Raw genomic sequence first — 23,814 nt, forward strand, 5'->3', positions numbered from 1 at the left:
TTATGGTCACTGGAGCCTCCTCAGCTCACCCTGTGCATTTATATTCAGAAGATCTGAACAGCTCTCTAGACAAAGTCTAGACCATAAACTTGGCTGCCTGAGACCTCAGTTGACTGTGACAGGAGTTCAAACACCTTGTTGGTGTATGGACATCCGTGTGTAGGAGACTGGCTTTGCAGGCTAACATCCTACTCTTCGAGTGCTGTAGCCCGGACAGAGCCTGGGGAGTCCTGTGGCAGCAGGATGGGTGGACACATATCAGGACTGGCAGCTTGGGCTCCAGCTGCATCCTAGCCCTGCCACCACAGCCCTGCCACCACTGTCCAGCCCTGGGAGGCTGCACAGCCCCAGCCAGCAGGCTGGCAAGGTTGGTGGAGTTTTTTCTTTTGCTGGGATCAGGTGTTTGGTGTATCTTGGCTAATGAAGGCAGCAGGTACCATTTCGCCCAGGTCTGCAGCTGTTTTCTCTACTGAGGGCAAATGCACTCTGTTCATAAACACTGCATACAAAACATCCCACTGTCATTCACTAACCCTTCATAATTTCTGCTAAAAAAAATAAGCTAGACCATTGTGGGGAAAGAAATGTTAGGTCACTTGTTCTTATAGGGACTAATTATAAAATCCATGACTATGTTATTTAACATGCTGTTGACTTTGTGTCTTTTGGCAATTTCCCTCCTGTATTTCCTGAATGTGTCCCAATAAACAAATTTTCTGGAAGGGTGAGGGCTGATACAGGGAGTTTGAAGCTTAGTTGAGAGGGAAGAATTACTTTTCATGTTTATGATTTTATTTATTTGCTGCTGTATCTAACAGGACCCCTGTATTAAAAGATATTGTCTAGATTGTAAAGCAAAACCAAATATTGCAGATCAAATTCCTGTTTTCATATTAAATCCTCAACAAATTAAAAAAAAAAAGAGAGAGAGAAATATATTATTGAGAAATCCTAAGTCCTGGAATTTTCCATGTCAAGCTGATCCAATGCAGATAGTACCAACTAAAGAGAAGATTTTTTGGTGCTTGAAATTTAAATAGGATGAGGTTAATATTTTCTTCCCAAATGTAATCTCTTTCTACAGTGATAGGGTATCATCTTTCTAATTTTATCTATAGAAATGGGTGGATTGGATCACTAAAACTGAGATTTGCATTAGGGTGTGGATTTATATCCCTGCTCCTCCCTGTAAAGACTGCTCGTGTCTGGACCCATATTTTCAATTAATTTGCAGTAATTAAAGGGTGCTGTGTGGGATGGGGCTAAAGAGAAACACAATTAAAATGTAATGCTTCTACTTTGGTATCTGCATCCTTATTTATTTTAAACCATCTTCAATGCTCTGATGAGTTTAAGTCTTCCTGTATCACATACTGTGCAAGCAGAAATATGTGAGTGAACTGCTGCCAATGGCTCTGAGCAAGCATGGGGCATGTTTCAGATTACACTGTGTTTTCTTGTTCGGATCTGATCTCCTTGCTAGGGAGGCTGAGAAAGGCAGCTCTAGGGGATTTACTTCCAGCAGCAGCAGCACATGATCCATCAATCGCGTGATTCTCACCACCGAGGACTAATGGGGAGGGTGAAGAAAAAGTGAATGCTGCCTTGGAGAAGCAACAGCATTTTCTTCTGCTCGTGGGACCCCTCCACCAGCTGGACAGTTAATGGCTTCTCCAAGGTTAGAAACCTACTGCTGCCCAAACCGGGATGCAGCTACACAGCTAGTGATGAACTTCCAGCCTGAAGTCTTCTGCGGAGTCTGCATTGGCAGTGCCTCCATCAGTCTGCTACTGACCATCCTGCAGCTCCTGCCGAAAAAGGGGCAGAGCCCACGCAAGATGCCCAAAGCTTCCTCCTCTTCCACCATCCTTCTCCTTATCTCTATTTGTGACATCCTTGGAGGCTTAGGTAAGTGCCAGCTTGATGTCCCTAGCCATTGCTGTAACAGGCTCTTGTTGCTCTGAGGTACCACAGACAAATAAAGCTGGTGAGTGGACAGCAGAGATTTCTGAGGGAAGCATGCTGTATATGTTCACAGGAAGATTTGGACTAAATGAGATCAGGAAATTATGGGCTTTTGGGGGAGGAAGTTCTTTTTAATAGTTATACTGTAGAAGTGAAAGCTCTTGACAAATCTAAAATCTCTGCTTTAAAACAAATTAAAATCTAGAATAGCAACTGTTCTCGGAATAAGGCATAAAAGTGGAGGTGAGGCAGCACACTGGAAACTAAATCTGACGTCAAATACTTAGCCAATCCATAAGATTGCATTTGAAAACCACTATCTTGTATGTCCCTAAATCCTTTTGGAGCAAGTGTGCCCCTTGTTCATGTGCCAGCCACTTCTCTGGGCACATCACATTGACAGCAAATGAGTTTGACTTGCAGCTGCACACAGATCATGCTGGACACAGGCTTTTGAAATGTGAGTAAAGCTACCTTATCAAGGACAACCTGCTGCCCAGACCTTGGCTGATATTCTGGAGGAGTAAACCAGCAGAGAATAAAACAGGATGCATAAGTCAAAATGAAATTAGTGTGTCTTAAGGTGTCCCATCAGTCATTTGGTCATTTTTCCCATCAGTCATTTACTGCCAAATTAGGTATAAATTACCATGACACATGCTATGAAAATAAAGGACAAGTTTGTTTCTACAGTAGCATTTTCCCCCCTCACATTAGGTAATAGAAGTAGTGCAGGTTTGTCTTGCTGCTGGGTTGTGTGTGTATCTGTGTGTATTTGTGTACCATATCATATCATATCAAATCAATGTGTTTTACATCATATAATAACCCTTTTCTATACAGCCAGGTTCTCTCACCGTACCTAATAAGTACCAATATTAAAACAAAGATTATAGGGGGAAATAAAGAAAGACATATGGAAAATATATAGATGCATTCACCTGGAAAAGGTCCTTTCAGTCAGATGAAGACAGCAGTAGATAAAGTTATTTTTCTCTCTTCCTCTTTCACTGGCAAGCTTAAACTAGTTATCCAGTGTTGTCTTTGTATTAGACTCACTTTGATGGGTGGGAAACAGTTCATTCTTGGTGGGAAACCTGGTCATTTTGTTCTGTTACCTGTTGATGCTTTATTTCAAGCAAACACAGAAAACATCACTAACAAACTCTCAGTTCATTTTTAAACAGGGTATTGTTGTTACCTAATTCAGAAGCGCTGCTTTGTTCAGTCCTTTGACAGAGGAAAAGAGCTGTTTGTTAAATAAAGGCAGAGAAAAGTGAAAAAGTGAGGGATAATAGAGAAGTGAATATCACTGTATAGATATATGCTGGTAAGTAGTTACTTAGTCTTTTATGTCAATCTGTTAAATGCTACCCAGTTTGTTGTAGGGAAGTGTGTGACAGCATCTTTAAGTGAGATTTTAATCTACGTAATATTTTAAGTCCCAGCAGCTTCAGACTCTTGGGGCTCCTTTCTCTGTGTGATTACACTGATGTTTAAATAGCACAGTTGTCCCTGCTGTGCTCCTCTGCAGCTGTCGCTTTCCTGCAGACGCACAAAATCTTTGCTGCGATGTGAAATATGTGGCCAGGGAAAAGCATGTGATCCAAATCACATGAGCAGATTCAAAGCATTAATACATTTTTGTTTTCTTTAGGTATGATCTTCAGGTCAAGTGTATGGCTGGGCTTCCCAGGCTTCATAGCTAACATTTCTGTGGTGAACGGAACTGATGTGTGGCCTTCCACTTTCTGTGTGGGGAGCGCGGTAGGTACAGAGATCAGTCCCCCTTTCTCCTGCTCCCAGCTGAGAGTCCCTCCGCATGGAGAGTCTGAACAGAAAACTACTGTGTCCAAAAGGAAATGTGGCTGTGAGTCAGAGCCTGGATATGATGGTTTCAGCCTCTGCCACACCCCTGCAAGTGTGTTCATGCCTCCCTCTGAGAGCCTGGATCGGGGCGGGCAGGGTGTCAGATGGTGCCAGCGGTGTGTGTAAGGATGCAGGGCAGCGCGGGTCAAACTGATCCCGGATGTTCTGCAGTATTCCCTTGTCTCAGGGGAGTGGAGTACACCAAAGTCAGGGATATGGAGCCATAAGGGTATGAGCAACCCCAAAAGGGCTGTGAACCATTGTTTGGGTTTGTGCTGGCACAGCACCAGGAATGCCCCAGCAGCTCTGTCCATCTTCTCTGTCAGAAACTGCAGTCTGTGTGGTGGCAGCAGGGATCTCCTGAAAACAGCAACTTAGGTAGCTCAAATTAGCTTTTGTGGCATGACAGTGTGTGTTTTAGACACAGAGGGACAGCAGGATAAATATACCCCAAACCACAAATCTGCTGGCAGAAGGTCTGTCCCTGCCATGCAGGATTTCAGCTCAGATTGCTGGGCACTCAGTGACTGCATCTGGCCAAGTCTCATTAAGTATCTTCTGGATTAAAGCACAAGAATAAGAATATGGTAAATGCATTCCAAAAGGATGTATTGAAACTCAGCTCCAAATTTTACAATCAAAACACTGGGACACATAATTTGAGATTGCTGTACAAGAACAAAGGTCACAATTTTTATCAAAACATTGAGAATGACAGATAAGACAGATCGTCACTTTACCCAGATTCAATAGGAATGTAGGGTCTCCAATGAATTAATGCATGAGCAATAAGATTATTAACTTTGCAATTCAAAGTTTACAATGTAGAAGGAGATAGGTTGCATGTAAAGAAAATTATTCAGTAGTTTTAAAATAAAACAGTATGTGCTAAATTGAACTCACTGTGCTTTATATGCCTATATAATGGCAGTTTCAAACGTGATAGTTTTGTGCCATGGACACAAATACAAATTGTATGCATCTATCAATTCTCAATTCTATCACATATATTTTGCTTATTAGATGCAAATGTTGTTGTTTTTCTTTGAGGAAGAGCTAACAACCTCAATATCTTGCAGCAGGAATGTCCTATTCAAAACCCATTCCTTCCCACGTTTCACTTTCTGGCCAGTAACACATTAAAAAGTATTTATAAACATGACAAGGTACTGTATGCAGACTGTTTGTTTTTCCTTTGAATCTCAGGTTAGATGCTGAGCAGCATAGTGGTCTACCACAATTTTTATTTTCCCGTACTTGGGCTCCAGGAAAATGCTGTAATTTGAGTAATTTTAAATTTAGATTTAATTATATTGGAATGAAAACTAACCCTTCCTCCACTTATTTCCCCATACATATTCTCATGTGAGTTAATAAAATGTTTCTGATTCTATTTTATTTTTCTTTTAGTACTATTGCTTTATTTCTCTTAACCACAAACCAATACAGATTCCAAAAAGTGGAGCTTTTAGACATCTCCTTTGAATGGTTTGCAGAGGGGTATCTTTTCAGGCACTGTAGAAAGATGTGTCATTTTGCTAAAAAGTAAGATGTCATACAAAGCTTTGAGTTTTAAGTGCATCTGATTTATATTATTTTTGGAGACAGTCTTCTCTGTGTTGGGTTTTCTGGAAAGACTCTGAAGTTTATTTTTGTATTTGTGTGTGTGTAGTAAATTGGGCATTTTTCAATTGCAGCAAATATGTAAATATCACGATGAAGTTACGTGCTGAGTACAATGGGTAAAGTGCATTAGAAGGAAGACTGGGATTTTATTCTCTGCTTCCTGTGCACTAGGAAAATGTCATAGTGTTTGAATTAAACACTGAATAATTTGTGGCACAAATGACTAGAGGTAGGATTTACACCCATGAAGGAGGGAAATATATCCCAGCCTGATTGCCTTTTGAAGGACGGAGTGCTAGATCTCTATTCACTGATGTTTGGCTCAGTAACAAGTATGTTGATTTCCAGATGTAAAATGATGTTACTATGGAGCTGTGATAAAGGATATTCAGATAAGAGCTGAAAGACAGCTTAGAAGGAAGGTAACATGAATATTAAAACAGTCCCAGACTATTACAAAGAGCCAGCTCCTATGGGGAAGAAATGTGGAATTTATATACAGTGGCAGAGAAAGGTCACTTATCATATATAAGCTCATGGGAAAAATGCATAGGGTCAGCTCAAGAATGCAGTGGAATTTAGCTTGACTTGAACCTGTTTCCTTTGGATTTTTATTGAAGAAACAAGTCAGGGAGTTCAGTAGGGATATTTTTCTGGAGGGTGAGTGATTTTCTCATTAATGATCCTTTTTTCTTGATAGCTATCTTGTGCATGGAGAATACACCCACCACATGCAGAACCCACAAAAGCATAGGCACACTGTGGTTATGACTGACCTCAGTCTTATTTTCATGCCTCAGCTACTGAGAAACAACTGAAATTTTAACCTAAAATTAAAACATCCTTACTATAAATTTCTTTGGGCTTCACTTAACGACATTCAGGTTAGGAACTGAGAGGTAAATGAGATGTTTTCTAAATCAGAAAATAAGCTGTGAAAGCAAATGCTGTTCAATTTACCTATTACTTGACCCATAGGCTACAACAATGCTGATCTTGTGATTTTGAGTAAGACTTCATACTTCATAATCTCATCTGGAAAATAAACACATTTGAAGAACAAATGACCAGGCCAAAGATTTAAATCCCTTCCCTGCCCCAGTGGCACCAGAGAAGCAGCTGTGACATTTGGCACTTCTTTCCCCTCTAGATGTGGATCCAGCTGTTATATAGCGCTGGCTTCTGGTGGTTGTTTTGCTATGCTGTTGATTCTTATTTGGTGGTGAGAAGATCAGCTGGATTGAGGTACCAGAGTTAAAGCTCTGAATTTCTTTTCCTTCCAACACTGTATGGCTCTGTTTGCAGCTGTCTAAGGGTATAAGTGAAGCTTGTACAACCATCTGATGTTCATACTTTTACCAGGTAATGATAGAGATGAGTGCTGTTCTAAGTGCTTAAATTGCCAGGGCAATAATTAGATATTAATTTATGTCCAACATGAATTTAAATGTAACTGAATTAATTTAACGTTTGGAAAAATATGGAGCAAATTGTGGTTTATAAACTTTATGGCATTGAGACGACTGTTTTTGTCCCTACTCAGTACCTGAAATTGATTCTTGCAGCAAAAAAATAGTGTTATCCTGAAAATAAAAAATTCAGAGGGGAAAGTGCTGAATTTCATACAGGTAGTTTCATATAATTAATTCCCCTTTTTTAATATTTTTCTCTCATTTTTTATTTTATCAGTTTCTCAGGGAGTATAGTCACTGTTGCCCTTCTGATCACACTTTCAAAGTACCTCAGAAGAAAAATATGTATTTACTATATAATTTTCTGCAATGCCTGTGACAGAAGAACCTTAAGCCTTTGGAAAGGACCATGCTTTAATGCCAGACAGAAAATATAAGATGTCTATAAATTGGTTGTTAGAAGAGCAAAATAACCTTCAGTTGCTACTGCTAAATGTGGAATTACTTTACTCCATTCCCAGATGATACAGAGCAGTCAGGTTTTAAGGATATGGTTCTTCTGGCAGATGTTCCCAAAATGGGGCTTTTTGAGTTAACTTTAGACTGTTGAGGATAAACCTGATTTTGTAAAGTCCCATAGTTATAGTCAAACAGCTGGGACCTGCCTTCTTGCCCCATCTCTTTTAACTGAAAAAATCATGTGTTTTTGGGCTTGATTCTAGGATCAGAATAAATGGCAAGAGCCTTTCTACAAACACAGATCTGAATCCTCCTAAGAAAGGAGCAGTATCTAGCTCTGAAAGTTAAACACAATTCTCTTCAAATTACAAAATGATGGTTTATTTGACTGTTCAGCTCCATTCTTAAATTTTAATCTGCTAATTTACTCTCTGCAGGAGAACTGAAAGATGCAGGGGTTCCTTCTTGATAATAAGGGTAGGGAAGAAGTCTTGTCCTCTCCACCCTACAGGCTGGAGGGGACAAGACCTCTATGTGCAAAGCCTTAATAACTGCTTTGGCTCATTCTTTTTCTGAAGGACCGCCATCCCCATGTGCTTTCCTTAGTTTAATGTACTGCCAGTGTTGTTCTGCACCATTTCCCAAGTGTAAAGCTGTTTTTCAGTGAGGGTCCTATATTTGAATTGCAATGTGAGAAGTGTAAGGTTTGATATCTTTAATTGTGTCCTGTTTGGTGCTTGCAGTACAATTGTGTTGTACCACATGATGACATGGGGACTTGCAGTGCTGCTCTGTGTCGAGGGGATTGCTCTGCTTTACTACCCTTCTCTCTCCAGGTAAGCAGGCTCTGGGAACACACTGTGACATTGTGGCACTCTTTGGTCACTTGGATGTCTTTGAGTCAGCTTTAGAGACAGACATCCAAAATTTGAGCATTTTGATCACTGCCAAGGATGTCCCACTGAGATAGTGAGCATGCTAGAAATACCTGTCTGGGCTTCGGGGGGCCTGAAGAAATGTGCCAGGCAACACCAGCACTTGGGAATGCTGTGACACAGCTTCTGCTATGAGCCACCATTCTCCCACTCCTGGTTTTAGCTTTCCTTTCAATTTGAGAATAATGCACAGACAGTGCATGTTGAGAATCAGCTTTATGTCCCATGTGAACTGGTGGTAAAGATATATGAATCAAAAGTTTTGCAGCTTTTGTTTCATTCCATTTTTTTTTTTAAAGTTAAACGTGACATAGACATAAAGCAGAACTGGCAGCTGTGGGGGAAAAATGCATAATCTTGTAATGATTTCTTCTCAGCTGTGAAAATGGCTTGGAACATGCAATCCCACATTACATCACAACCTATGCCCCACTCCTGCTAGTGCTTGTGGTCAACCCAATCCTGTTTAGGAGGACAGTATCAGCAGGTATGTTCCTAATGGCCAGCATCAATCAGTCTATGTTATTTGGCAACATAGCAATACTTTAGAAAGTCATGCCTTTGTACTCAGTGATGTGGGACAGCTCCTTGTTAAATCATAAAGATACAGCAAAGGGTGGGAAGCAGTTATCTATTGAAATGAAGACACCATTTTGGTGGAGAATTTGCCCTAGAGACACACCCTGATGTCACACTCAAGCTATTCAGTTATTAACCTCTGCTTCAGGTTGGCAAAGGTGTTTCCATGTCACTTGATTTAAAGCATTTGAGGCAAGGTACAGTGGATCCTTAACTCTACTGTAGTTTTGCTACCAGCCTCAACTTTGGAATGTAATTTATTCTAGTTGGTGAGATCTGAGAGTTGATTTTACTTCTTGGCAGCCCTAAAGCAAAACTTGTAATAAAATGTGATCAGAATTTTGTCACCTCTGATACTGAGATTATGAAACAAATCAGAATTGCACACAACTCATATGAGATCTTGAAGTTCCAGTTTAATTTATTATCCAGTGCTTGGAAGAAATGGGACTTAAAAAAGGACACGGATTCAATGCAATCTTTGCATGTAAAATGATCAGTGCTAGATGTTTGCAGTACATGAATTCATCTACACATTAATTATATAAAAAAGCTGGAAAAAATCTAGTATTCTCAGTTCAGTCTTTATCCCATCCATCCTCTGTCCCTCAGTCATACTAATTTTCAAAGGAGCAATTGTTCTTTTAAAAAATTGTTCCCATAAAAAGTTGTTCTTTGTATATTTGTTTGTGCATTTGTACATTCCTTGTGGTATTTGAACAGCATGTGGCATAAGTTTTTATGCTGACATTACAACTTCGAGTTTCAGAGGTGTAGCTAATGCTGTATCAATGACACAATGAAAAACAATGTATAATAGGACAGAAAGTATTCTATTTTAGCCTAAACATTACATAATAAGTATATAATTATATCACACATTATAGAAGATGCACACTATCTTTTGTTATAAAATAGAAGTATGTTGACCATACTATTTAATATTTTCAGTGGAATTGAGAGAAGAAAAACCATCTAGTGGGATATCTTTCATTTTAGGAATCCAACTGCATATAATTATTTTCCTTTAGTATTAAGGTATATGTGAGATTACTTGAAAATTATCCTTCTAGTTTATGAACTGCTGCTGGACACAAATCCATTCCTTTGTTCCCTCTTTCTATCTTCTGGACTTTTGTGCCTAAACTATCAAGATGTGCATACATTAATGAACATAATTGTGTATTTTCAGTTGCCTCCTTACTGAAAGGGAGACAAGGGATTTACACAGAGAATGAAAGACGTCTGGGGACAGAGATCCAGATGCGCTTCTTCAAAATTATGCTGGTGTTTGTTATTTGGTAAGAGGTGCATTGTTTTGTTTTAAACTACATTTTTCCTAGAGGGAGAGAGTCAGGAACGAGAGTAAAGACGGATGGGCTGCTTCATTTGTTTGTCTTCATGCTCAGAAGGGAATGTATCTAAGGAACAAGCAGTTCTAAACTAGTTCACAAAGGAGCTGAATCACTCCTGTAACATCACAAGGCTGTGAGGAAATGATAAAATGTTTAACCAAAAGCAAAAGCAAAAAGAAACAATAGCAAAAAAATTCCCAGTAGGTTGGGCATAGACTGAAGCTGTCTGGTACAGCAGGCTGCCAGCTCTGTGGGCTGAAAGATGGCTTTCTGCAATCAAGATTTCCCAGAGCCTCTTGTCACCAAACACATCTCTGAAAACCTAAAATAAATATGCTTTCAAGTCTAGCTTCATGGCTCTGACTATGATCACACAGTGCAGCCACCTCTCTGCTCTGCAGTTCTCAAGTGTCTGAAAAAAACATGGATATTGACTGGAAAGAGAAGAAATGCCAGAAAGGAAAACTCCATATGATTGTGTGTGAAATTTCTGATTATTATTTTTTTTTTTTAATATTCTGTCTTCGTCCATGAAAATAGTACTTTGGCATAGGGCAGAAAAGAGATAGGGAGGAGAGGAGTGGAGCAACAGGAAGTGGTCCTGGAGTAGTGAAATGAGTGGACCAAACTTAACAATCTCTACAGCTACTTAACTTTTTTATACACAGGTGTATCGTGCATGTTACATTGCTTTAAAAGGCTGATCAGGGAGAAAGGCTGCCTCTTTTATCTTCTCTTGGCTGCTGTCTACTGTAGTTCTCCAAAAGGAAATTAGTGTCTTTTTGGGGGGAATAACTGAGTCCGCTTGGCTTGGAAGTGAAGTTTCCAATGTGAAGGGTGGGGTAGCCAGCAGAGGAGGGAGTCAGAGACAGCAGGGAAGGATCCTGCAGCATGGCTTCCTGGAAATTGCTGAAATAATAAGGAGCAGAGATCCAGCCAAGCTCCCAGGGCTGTGGAAAGAAAGAGCCCAGAGGCACCACAGAACTGCGTTGCAACCTAAGGAACGGTGGCCAGCTTGATTATCTGGGAACACGCATGAAAGGAAAGGCCAATTTCCCATGGATATTGTGGGGACATTTGTTTATTTCCATTCTGTCTCATTCTGGGCTTTCTTGTTAAAAAATAAAATCACAGCTCTGGTTTAGGATTTTGTTCTAATAAAACAGATGCTTTAGAATGTAAAACATTCTCAAAGGTTACTGGAGGGAAAGACTGAGGCACTCTCATCTAAAAGCGTAGGGATGATTCCCTTCCATCCCAGAAGTCAAATATGAAGTGCTTTAGTCAGACAGCAGATTGGGGCAACATAGGGTGGAAGAGATGCTCACGGATTTGGGAGGGGAGAGCAGGAGGTTTTACATTGTGATGAAAATATAGTTGTGTGGAGCATTTATATAAAACCCTTTAGAAAGTATGTCATGGATGGTGACAGTTTCCTTTCTGAAGCTGCAGTACAGCGATACAGGAATGCTTGTCTCCTTGTTTAGATGTCATAGGAACTTCGAGTCATTTGCTATAACCTCTATTTAGAGTAGAACATAGTTTCCTTCCCCAAATGAGACTTGATTATGCTCATTCTTATTTGGAAACAGATATTACCTTTATTAAAAAAAAATGTTAGCATTTTCAAGGATTTAAAAGTCAGCCTTTGTGTTGCTTTGTAGTTCTTTTTAATGGACATTTTGGAAGTCTGTAATCTAACCCTGAAATTCTAACTCCATCTGGAAATCCTGCAGCCTTTTACAACAAAATGTGCATATATTTGTGTTCCTTGTCAGTGAGCACAACTCTTCTAAGGCCCAAGCGAAAGAAGTCAGTGTGCATGATGTTCCCATAATGAATCACACTTGCTTTTCATCTCAATTTTGTTCTGCAATTTAATGTTCTGCAACAAGTCAAAATTATCAGATTTTTTTTTCTTTTTCTTCTTTTTCTTTTTCTTTTTCTTTTTCTTTTTCTTTTTCTTTTTCTTTTTCTTTTTCTTTTTCTTCTTTTTCTTTTTTCTTTTTCTTTTTCTTTTTCTTTTTCTTTTTCTTTTTCTTTTTCTTTTTCTTTTTCTTTTTTTTTTTTTTTCTTTTTTTATTGACTTATTTTTCTAGGCCTGGGTGAGTAGGTAGGTGTCTGGTCCTTGATCATGATCTCAGAGACTTACTAGTCCCTTCAGAGTGAGATTTAACAAGAAAACCAACCATTTTGGACTTGATCATCTTAGAGGTCTTTTCTGACCTTAATGATTCTATGATTAAAAAACTCCTGTTGTCCTTATAGTGATTTTAATGTCTATAATTTGAAGGTAAAGCATATTTTACATGTGCATACATATGTAACTGTCCTTTTCTTCTTTGCTCCTCCCATAGCTGGTCACCCAATATCATCAATGAGACTCTTTTGTTCTATCTTGAAATGCAGCCAGATATCAATGAAATGCCCCTGAAAAACATCAGAAGTGCTGCACTGATCACCTGGATTATAATGGTGGGTCAGCTGTGACATTGCTTACTCTTAGAAATCACTGGTGGAAGAGCACCAGTATAGTGTGTGGTTTATGATTTTGAGGGATATAAACACTCTGAAAATCAAGAGAGAAAAGCAGTAAGTTAGAGAAAGGAATGAGCAGTCAGTGGAAGTGCTTTTCACATGTAAACTTTGCAAAAAATGTCCTAGAGGCCAATTTTTCTTCCATTTACTGGAGTATGCTTTCTCTCTGTGAGAGATCACTACCCATTTTAAGATCCAGAACAGATAGCTACAATAATTTCTAGCCATAATGCAAGCTGCAAACTTTTAGCTCACAGTTCCTGAAGGTTTCCCAAATAAATGAGCATTTCATGGTAATTTTCTGTTTGCAACTAGGGTGGGGTTTTTTTGTTATGAAGAATAATTGCATCTTATGTCATGACATTTGGATCATTATTGGGGAACAAATAGATAAAAATTCTTTCACCAAAAATAGCTGTAAGATACTGGTCTCCTACTGTAACCTCTTTTCATCTATTAGAATATTTGACAAGGGATTTTTCAGAGGTGACAATGCAGGTTTTTTTTCCAAGAGAATTTATTCTGGAGCTGTTAAATAGGTGTAAAGCCTGAGCATGCTTTGTGTAATTAAGCATTTGAGCAGTTTTGTATTGAAGGATTAAACAATGCAGCTGATGTGATAGAACCTCCTCTGACAAGGATTGAACACATTCATGTGAGAGGCACCTTGCTCTTGCTCAGCTGAAGAGCAAGCGGTCAAGTCTAGGGACTGACCTATGTCTAAAATTGGCTGTAAAAATAATTCTTTTTTTTTTTCCTATGAGAAAAATGGAGGCAGCTGAAGTCGATAATTTGTTGAGCATCTCATGGCACTGGGAACAGAGACAAATCTCTTGGCAATCACTTGGGATTTTCTTTTTCAGTGCCTCTCCCCATTTTTCCATCCTACTTTGATGGACATTTTCACTGGCTCAAGAATCTAAAGCAATTCCAGACAAATCAATTCCTGCTATTTTTAAAAGTTTGACTGTCTATGCTAGTGTCTCCTCTCATATATTTGACTTGGCTTGTAATGAAAAATATATGTGCTTTTGTGAATAACAAAGTCTAGAGCTTGTGGGGAAAGTTAAAACACAGCAAGGGTCACTGACTAAACATCACGCTAGAAAATCATTTGGTGCTTACTGCTTACTGTTACAGCCTCAGCATTTCGGAAAACAGGTCACAGTGTTTGCCTCTGATTTGTTTGTGTCTGCAATGGCCACAGCATACATTTTTATTTCCATGCAAATAGCATATTTTAAAGTCAGCAATCATTCAGTGAAAGGGAAGATTTTAATACATGCAAAGCATTTTGCTGGAGTTGAGGATGAAGCCTTCCTTGCTGGTGTAATCCTGTTGCACTTCTCTTTCCTAGGGGGTTCTTAATCCCATGCAGGGCTTTCTCTTCACATTGGCTTTCTATGGCTGGACAGGATGGAGAGTGGATCTGAAATGGCGAAAAAGAGAAATACCCTGGGAATCTATGTCCTCATCAACTGCAGGGGAAAATGCCTATCCCTCCCCAGTGAACTACCAAAGCAACCTCCATGATTCCAAGAAGATCTCGACAACTGACAGCCAGCAGACCGATGAGGCCATAAGCATGTTGTCTGAAGGTAACACCAGCAGTGACGAGAGATTAACCAGAAGCTCTCCCATCTACCAGGGCTGGTAGTTTTTATGTGCAGAGCTGGGTCTAACTTTTCCTGGATCTAACTTTTCACGTTGTCAATACTCATAAAACCATGCCAATGTGTGAATCATTGCATACTCTGGAATTAGGTTTGTGCTCAATGGCTTGATGTCATTTCCTGTAACTTGTAAGACTGTGTGAGAGACCGTGTGAGACAGAGAGATATGGTTTATGTCTTTGTTTGCCTTTTAGGAGACATGTAAACAGGTATAAGGGCTTGAACCTTTTTCAGCAGGACTGTATCTCTGCAAAGATATATGTTACTTGTGATTAATTTTCATTCATTTTGTTTTAATCTCTCTTGTAACCTCCTTATGGTAGAAGAGTCTTTTGTTTAAATAAATGGACTATTAATATGTTGGGTTTTTAAATGCGTTGCCTTGCTTGTCTTGCTCAGCATAAAATTCCTCACCCAGAATTACAGTTCCAGGATTTCTGAGGAACCATTTCCAGCCTTGACAGTCTGGTAAAGCATGAGTGACAGCAAACTCTGACTTAAGCACAACTATTTCCTGTTTGTGTAGACTTTCACTAACATAGTCTTCTTTTAGCTTGTTTATGTGAATTTCTGGTGTGGTTTTATCTAGGGAGCTGAAAGGCTTTATTTAAAAAAAAAAAGTTGAGCCCAGCATAGGCTCCATAAACACTTCAGAACAACGATTCCAGCTCACACCAGGTTCAAGAAAAAATAAACCTTCAAACTATTTTTAGTATGGATTCAGTGATCCTTATGTATACTTACCTAACAGGACTGCAACTGCTGGAGCAGGTACATTAAGAGACAACATTTGCATAAAAAACTTTGATGCTCTGAGTGCTCATCATAAAACAGAACAAGTAGAATCAATAGTCCATTCTCTGAGACATGCTCTATTTTGTACCTTCATGTGCTGAATGAGACATTAAATCCATTTGCTTTGTCGTCTCAGATACACACCTCGTTTTGTGCAGTGCCCTAGGTACCTATACCCAAACAATTCCCCAGGTTGGTTGAAAGTTAAGAAAAAATGATGACAATGTCTACCCTAAGCTTTTGACTTTGTATCAAAAGTAGATATGATTTGTCAGGTTGTGCTGGAAGCTGTTTGCAGCACAGTTTGACCAGTGGCATGATGGAAGCCCCTTAAGCCCAAGTAATCTCCCTCCCTTTATTCAGCATGTGACTAGGGCTGGGCTTTAAATCCTGCTCACATCCACTTTGGCTGAACTTCCTTGGCTGTTCCTGCCTTTCTTTTCCAACATAGTTCAGTTTCAGCTATTGTAAAAAAAGAATAAAAAATTAAAATTAAAAATAATAATAAAAATTAAAGGCAGCTGAAAGGTTAATGCAATAATAACATGAATCTTAAGTTCCTGGGTTACTCAGGGAAGTCCTGGGAAGGTTATACATTCAGGATCAGCAGAAACAATACTGGAAAATATTGGTTGGCTAATTTTAAGAAATCAGCTCCTTGAGCTAATTGTCAAATACAAAAGGTGTTAAACAATGATTGGATAGCTATTTAGGCAGATCATTATGGAGTTGTGGTTGGTTTGTAGCAAGTCTTTCACATTGTGCTTTGTGGAAACTTTTGTGGTTTTATGGCTTTTTATTGCTGCTCTCCTTGTCAGAACTACTGGCAGATCACCAGGCCCTTTCTTTTCATCACAGTCATTTGTTACCTACCTAAGTATGAAGAGAAAGCACACAGACTTAGGACCAGATTATACTGAGCCTTTTGAAACAAAGACCATTTTTTGGTGCACTACTCGTCACAACTGGGGTCAAAAGAGCAGGAAAAAGGTGGAGGTGGAACTGTTAGTAAACCTTTTCAGATGCTGTGGTATGGGCCAAGCTGCAAAACCTTAAACCAAAATAAACAGTCTCTGGCTTCACAGGAATAATTGCATGGCATGAAAGCACTTGGGACAGGCTGTAGCAAGAGCCTCTGTGAGATGATTGAATGACTAATTCCTCCCTCCCTTCACTGCTCCAGGGTGTGTGTGTGGGATGGGGACAGATGGGGTGCCCCAGTCCTGGCCCCCCAGAGCTGTGAGCAGCCCCTGAGCAGTGCCAGGTGGCTGCTGGCACTGGAGCACTCCTGTTCTGGGACAGCTTCTGCAAGGGCCAGGCTTTGCTCATCTCCTTTTCCTGTTCTTTCAAGGTTGTCCTTGGGGTGAGTGTGGTGGGTCTGTGTATTAGTAATCTAGTGGGATGTCATCAGGAAAAGTAAGGACTCATCTCAGAGCCTAAGAAAGAAAACTGACCTAATTTTGATGCACGTAGAAATTGATACGGGGCATTGCAGAGCAAACTGACAGTGGGTTTTGACTCAAAAAAGAAGTATGTGTGACAAGAATTTCCTTACCTGCTTTTCCCAGCCTCCAGTAGATGTACCGGAGGCATTCTTTCACAGCTTCAAATTGGACGGTAATTGATTCTACTCATGTATAACCATGACAACATTTGATTTTGCCTCAAAAAAACCTTGTTCTTGCCTCACTATTCAACAAATCAGGCAAAGCATTGCCTTTTTCAAGCATTGCAGCAGATGACACTCCCTTCCCACCAGGAATGCGCTTTCGAGGTCCATCTCCTGACTGTCCTTTCTCCCTGCCCTTGCTACATGCACATGAGGGGGCAGCCAGCTCCATTTTGAAGGAAATGTTGTTCTCCAAGGGTCAGCAAGGACAAGCGACAGACACCACATCCTGGACAGCACAGCTGTGACACCAACCTGATCACTGCCTTCTTAAGTGTGCCACCCACTGCTGAGAGACCCTCGTGCTTATCAGCACACAGAAAAACATCCTAGCTTTCACTCTGATGGTGATTTGTATCTGCTAAGTTATCATGAGGGCTGCCCTGGTGAATGTGGGAAGTGCTTGTCTCTGGCCTGCATATTTGTTTTCTAAGATGTGTTTCAAACACGGCTTGTGTTAAGGAGTGAGAGCTCTTGTCACTGCTGAAGTCCATAGGTGCAGTCAGAGTCTGTGGTCTGCACCTTACACAGCCTGCAGGAGGGACTCATTTCCACAGTCACACAGCTCTTCCCTTCTCGAGCAGGAGGGCAGCTGTTCCTCCAGAACAGCAAGGTGTGACTCAGAGGAGAAGTAAACAGAAGTAAAACTGGATCAGATACTATCTAATAAAGTATATGTTGCTAAAGTGTTGCTTCAATAGTACAGCAGTTGTCAATTATAACTTCTTGTATTTTGGGCATATTAGAGCAAAACAAATCCTTTCTGAATTTATCAAAGGGCAAATATGTAAATCAAAATAAAAAGGTAGTTGAATCCATGCACTGAAATATAATTAGTGTAGTGGAATCACATAAACACCATATCTATACATACAGGGTGGTATTGCCTCTATTAAACACTCTTCTCACTTCCTAGCCAGCTTATCAAATCCAACCACACACAGTAAGTGCTCTCTGTATTCACCACAACTTATTTTTAAGAACTCAAAGATAAAATGAAGACTTCTGGGAAAAGTGCCTTCTCATATCCTGGAATACTTTTTTAAACACTCCTGGTTGTTTTCTGTTTGTGGAAGAGGACATATGGAACTGTATTTGACCTGCCAGCCTCATACGTTTAATTACTATTATATTTGGCCAGAGGTTCAGGCTAATTGCAAAGCCGAAATATGAGCACTAATAAAATAATAAACAACGTGAATAGGCAGATTGCTTGCATACCACAGCTCTGCATTTATGAGGTCCACCATATGTCTGAATAACAAAATCCTAACTTCAGCTCTTATTAAGCCCTTCTTCTGGTAGCCCGAAGGAGCTAGAAAGTGAAATGTTAAATGCGATCCCCCCATACCCTGGATTACCATACTTGATTTATACTTCATATTTGCTTATGTGTATACATGATGAAAAATCTGTTCTCCTACAATTTTTTAAATTTTTATGGAATCTTGAGTTTACAGTAATCCCAGAGGAAAATCACTAGACCACATGGTCGTTGACATAAAACAGGTCAGATGATGTCTGGGTCATTAATTCTTTAAGGAACAGACTTTCATGTGTGGACATTGAAACTGGCAGCTGAAGAAAATGCATTCTTACTGAAAGAAATAGGGAGCACAGTCAAGTCCAGGGATGCAGGCATGAATCTGTTTTCCTGGTTAATATTCCCTAGGATGTGCTGTGAGCTGTGTGGAAAGTTGGATCTCCCAGTCTACCTTTCTATGCAAACTCTTAATCCTTCTGGGCACCAAAGTCACAAGAGGTTTTGTAGGTGAAGTTTTCAAAAGGCTCAGAAACTTTGAGTGTGCAGCTACAGGGAAACCATCCAGCAACGAAAGTGATGGGAGGACTTTCTGCTGCTTAGGCATTTCTTGCTGTGTCTCATCACATTTTGGGGCAGCAAGAAGCTTCAGAAGCTTTCAGGCTTCTCCACAGGGGACATTTGTATCCTTGCAAAGCCAGTGCCTGGAGCTGAGAAGGCTGGCAAGGTCGTGGCTCCCTGTGGCCCTGGGCTCTGTCCTGTGGCTTGTGGCAATATCCAGGGCACCATGGGTTTCTCTGTGCCCTGGTGTTGCCCTGGGATGAAATTCAGGAAGCCTCTGCCTTCACTTCTGTGGGTAGGAAATTGGGTCTTATGGGGTGGAGAAGAGCTGTGAGGGATTGAGATGTGTTTTCCTCAGGAGAGTGGCAGAACCACAAGCCTGTTAATAAAGAAAACCTTTGTTGATGTAACCTTGTCCTATCCTAGTTTTTCATCAGCTTTTCCACAGCTGAGGGGGACTCAGAGGGTAAGTGGAGGCCTTGGATCCTTGCCCTCCAGCTGGCTCCACAGAGGTACCACCCATTTGTGCATCTCTGAGCCTCCTGGAAAGTCTTGAAAATGTGTAGAACCAAACACACTGTGTGTTTTACTGTGCTCATTGGAAAAGGCCAGTGTAAAGGATATGGGTTTGAAACAACACAGTGGGGTTGGTTTTGTGCAGTGTGAGGAACCAGCTGGGGTGTCCTTGCAGCATCCTCCCCCCCTCAGAGGGCACCAAGGCTCAGGACAGCATGAAAACACTGCAACCATTCATTGCAGCTGCAGCCACATGATAGCATCTGCTCTGGATTGCCTGCTGCAGCAGATCTTGAGTAAATTTCCTGGAGGAAAAGAGAAAAAAGAAAAGCAACAACACAAGTCTCTCCTTAGGCAAAAGCACTTGACTGAGCACCACATTTTATGTGGCAATGAAACGTCCTTCCACCCTGCCCCTGCTCATGTGGCATCATGTGACAGGGAGCACAGCCTTCTTCTCACCAGCCCTTTCCTCAAGGCACCACACACTTGACTTGCCAAGGATCAGAAGCATTTCCCCAGCCACACTAAGTGCTCTGGGTAACAACCCAGCTCTGCTAATGCCCCCTGTCAGGCAGTCAGCCACCCCCTAGGAATGCAATTACACCCAAAACAATATGGGGGAGGCTAGATAAGGCAGCTTTTTCCTTAGTTCACAGGGCTTTTATAGTCTGAAAGCTGGTATACCCAGATTCATTCAATTTAATATCTGAATTTAAAAGGAAAAAAACAATTATGTCTACCTTAGCAAAACATATTTTGCTAAAGACAAAAGACTTTTTAATAAGTATATTTGAGTGTAATAAAGGCTCTTTTCCCTTGTTTGCTGGGCTCTGTCGCTAGTGAGCTCCATGACTTCACTGGAAAAGAGGCCAATGTTGAATAACTGGAAACCTGTGAAAGGCATGAACTGGTAAACTGAAGACAAAGGGGCAGCCACAAGGCTCCACTAGGAGAATTATTCTTCTCTTGCAGACACTTTTATCCTCTGACAGGGAACGGGGCAGTGGAGCTGCTGCTCATGCCTGAGCTGTTGCTGCCCTGCTCACACCAGTGCTACCCCTGCCTGCTGCTGCCCCTCCACTGTGCTCACAAAATTCCCTCTTCACTGGGCCAAAAGAAGGGAGAAACACAAGCCATACTGGCCTTGCTGGTAGGATACCTCTCACTCCAGTTTGGCAGTATTTTTACAAGGGAAGCCCAGGGAGCTGTAGCCCCATGCTCAGGACTCCCACTGGGTCTGTGAAACATGGTCTGGGTGCTGCCTGCCCCTGGCATCAGCTCCTGTCAGCAGAACTGCCTGAGCACCAGCCTGTTAGCTTTAAGTCTGTAAAACCTTAATAAAAAGTGTTTTTGTTTTTTTTCATGGTAACATCTCCAAATATTAGTTTTATTGGTACATTACTGGGAGACAAAAATGGTATGTACTGTTTTCATTTATTTTATGAAGATATCACATTGTAGATAGTAATCTAATGGATTCACTTTTTTTCCAGATGAGATTCTGATCATACCTATGAAATTGTGGGGTGGCCTCTTGCCTTGCTTCTGTAGACACTTGTGAAAGGAATTGATATATATTCAGGTACAATTACACAAAAAATCAGATGCCAGTGCACACATACATCACAGCACACACATAAAAGTACTCCCTAGGTTTTAGATTCACAGAAAATATAGTTTCTGCTGATGGATAAACAATAAATTAATTGGTTTTGTTACAGAACTTTTTTTGTTTTTCTCTTCCAAATGTTACTGCTTTTTATTAAAAAACAACTATCACCCCAGAAGATATTACCTGAAGTGATGAACAAATATTATGTTTAGGAAAATTTAAATTTTTGTTAAAATAAAATTTTATCATTCAGTTCACTGCTCACAAATATTCTTCAAAAACATCATAAAAAGATCCAGCAATATTTTCTCATAAAATTGCCATTGCTTTGCCTTCTCAAATTTTTATTTTCAGGGCTAATTTCCAGTGACAGTTGGAGTGTTTGGTTGGTTTTATTTCAACCAACTAAAGCAATGATTTACTGCATGGGCCTCCAAGAGGCCACTGTAGAATATTTGTTTGAGAGAAGCAAGTCCAAACATGGTATCTTCCATCTTAGAAAAAAATCCAGATACACAGCACTTGCTGGGCAATAGTATCTTCCTCAGCCCAAAGCATGCAGGGTATAGCATGGAGAAAGAAAATATTAATGAATTAGGTGAAAATAGTAGAGGAGAAAGCAAGATGGTTTTCATTCTCTCAAGTTAATTTAATCTTGGGAGCTGCTCAGCTTCTCTTTCCACCAAAGGAAGAATGAGCACCAACCCTTTTGTGGTTCTGACGTGGGAAGGGGTGGTCAAGTGGCAATATGCAATAAAATTAAACTTCTTCCTTTCTGCTGGAAGTGCTGATGGTTGGCTCCTACTGGAATAGATTTGGCTCAAGAAATAGATCAGGCTGTTGGTGGTTGTTTTCAAAGTAGAAGTTTTGTAAGTTTTGGTGATAAGCTGTGGGACAAGTTCTCAGCTCAGAGCTGTGCACAGACTAGTCCCTCTCTCCCCACCTGCTTGCTTCTCTGTCACTGCAGAAACCAAAACCCAGGCAGAAATGTGCTGGTTTGTAGACAGGAATGTTGGGTTTTTTATTGGTAAGGGGTCTGCAGTGATGTATGCAGTTAATCTATCAGCTCCCCCAGTCTCAAGGGGGCTGATGGAACTTGTACAGTGACAAGTGCTGGTTTTTCCCATATCAACACCATCAGTTTTCCAAATTTGCATCTGGAGAAATACACCTGAATCTGTTAATCTTTTGCACTCTGGCACAGTCCAGAGCACTTAAAAAAAATTATTTTGTACCAACACATTTTTTACCACTCTATATAGGAGATCTAGGATTTTCTCTTAAAAACAGATGTTGCTTCTCTGTGAAAAGATTTTTATAGCTCTTACTACAGTCTTCATCAATGTCTCTCTCTGTACTGAAGCAGACGTAAGGCAGGATGCCACACTACATGTCGTTAGATTAGAAAGGTTACATTTTTTAAAATTGCTTTGATATGTATTCTTTGATCAAGTCATGAGACCTGGACCTTTAATGGGGATATTAAAAAAAAAAAGGATGTCTGTGTGGGCTGACTGAAGCACAGACTCCCTGCCTTTGCCATCCTCTGTGGAGGAAGGTGAAGGGGTGAATGATTAGACATGGTCACTTCACTGCGCAGGAATTTCTCATGATTGTCCCCAAACCAGCCTCTGGGAAAGAAACTGACAAGTAGCCACAGTCCAGGGCTTGAAGCTGGAAACACCATGCTGAGGGCTTTTCCCATCAGTTCTCTTATTCTTGGGAGTCAAGGTTGCCTGCCATGAGAAAAGGAGAGTTTTTCTCAAACTCTTGATGATTGATTACTCTGCCAAGGCCCTTGAAGGACTCACATAAACAGGTTACAGAATAACACTCTTTATTAATGAAATTGTGACAGGTCAAGGTTCAAGGATTGCTGGTGATAGTATCTGACTGAGAAAACATATTCAAAGCAATACATAATTCAAAGCAACACAGTGACAAGCTCCAATCCTTAAAAAAAAAAAAAAAAAACCTCCAGAAAATCATTCAGTGCACATGGAGTACAGATCTTGCCCAACAGGCATCCCTCTGGGAGAGAAGACAGGTTCACCTCATCAACTGATCCCAGAAGTTATTCTGGAGTTTTCCCTGACTTCTTCCCATTCTTACCTTACTTTTGTACTATTTCTTTATATTTAGGTGGAGCTAGAGTGCCTTCAGCCACACACTCACAGAGGGCAGTTGTCCCCTGGGGGTATCTCAGAGATAACCTTGGGAGGGGGACATGTGTTGGTCCAAGAAGAGCAATTGTGCCATGGTTGCTAATTCAAGGGCTTCTTCCTTTATCTCCCTTGTTTTCCAGGTGCTATTCAGCTTATCAGCTAGGAAATACCACCAAGTTCTCTCCTGTGCAAAGGTTTGGGCAGTGCCTGGCTGTGGTCTCCACTCTGTTCCACCCTCTGTTTAGTCCCCCTTAGATTGTGTTGTGTGTGGGAGGTCAGATATGCTCACCATGCTCCATCCAGGGAGCAGCAACTGTATTTTCCTCTATAACTTCTGCACTATTACCTTTTGACCCTCAGTCATCCTCCCACAGTGCCCTCACTGACAGTACTCTCTGCAGGCACTCGACAGCTATTTCAGTCCAGCTGGCAGGACACTGTGGCTGTAAGGATTGCAGAAGTCTCAAAAACCTTCCTAAGGGTCTGACATTTCTGTCTTTCCCTTCAAGAAAATATTCAGAGTTTTTCAGGAACTGCAACAAAATGTAGGGATGCAATGCTCACTTGACACCATGGATTTTCAGAAGCCTAGAGAGGTAATTCTCAGTTTTGGAACTACAGAATGGCAGTGCTTTGCAGCCAAATCCATTTTTGCCTGTGGTGCATTTGACTGTGATGAATTACTCTAGTGAAGGATGAGGATGTCAACTTTGTCCCAGTATTTAAGGGGAAGGATTAGGGAAGTGATGAGCAGAATCTTTTTTTTGGTCTCCTGTATTGAAATAATTACTAATGAATTACCTGGTGAAGCCAAGGCTTCT

General features: G+C 40.6%; 1 protein-coding gene across 1 annotated transcript; it reads left to right on the plus strand.

Moving 5' to 3' along the window:
* The first annotated feature begins 430 nt into the window (after positions 1-430).
* GPR143 (G protein-coupled receptor 143) lies at positions 431-14,784 on the plus strand. The gene is made up of 8 exons (XM_085052412.1): positions 431-1,908; positions 3,623-3,732; positions 6,611-6,705; positions 8,075-8,167; positions 8,644-8,753; positions 10,038-10,146; positions 12,558-12,675; positions 14,096-14,784. Exons 1-8 carry the CDS (start codon positions 1,665-1,667, stop codon positions 14,393-14,395), a joined length of 1,179 nt encoding a protein of 392 aa, XP_084908538.1. The 5' UTR covers positions 431-1,664; the 3' UTR covers positions 14,396-14,784.
* The last annotated feature ends 9,030 nt before the right edge of the window (positions 14,785-23,814 follow it).

Source organism: Lichenostomus cassidix, chromosome 1 (assembly GCF_008360975.1).
Source record: "Lichenostomus cassidix isolate B80296 chromosome 1, HeHo_3.0, whole genome shotgun sequence".
NCBI classification, from domain to species: Eukaryota; Metazoa; Chordata; class Aves; order Passeriformes; family Meliphagidae; genus Lichenostomus; species Lichenostomus cassidix.

What these genes read in the sequence shown, in the direction of transcription:
- GPR143 (XM_085052412.1), top strand. Translation starts at nt 1,665, where the DNA reads ATGGCTTCTCCAAGGTTAGAAACCTACTGCTGCCCAAACCGGGATGCA. An exon ending in AGAAGATCAGCTGGATTGAG is followed by an intron (nt 6,706 to 8,074) that starts GTACCAGAGTTA and finishes TGGTGCTTGCAG; the next exon opens with TACAATTGTGTTGTACCACA. An exon ending in ATGCTGGTGTTTGTTATTTG is followed by an intron (nt 10,147 to 12,557) that starts GTAAGAGGTGCA and finishes CTCCTCCCATAG; the next exon opens with CTGGTCACCCAATATCATCA.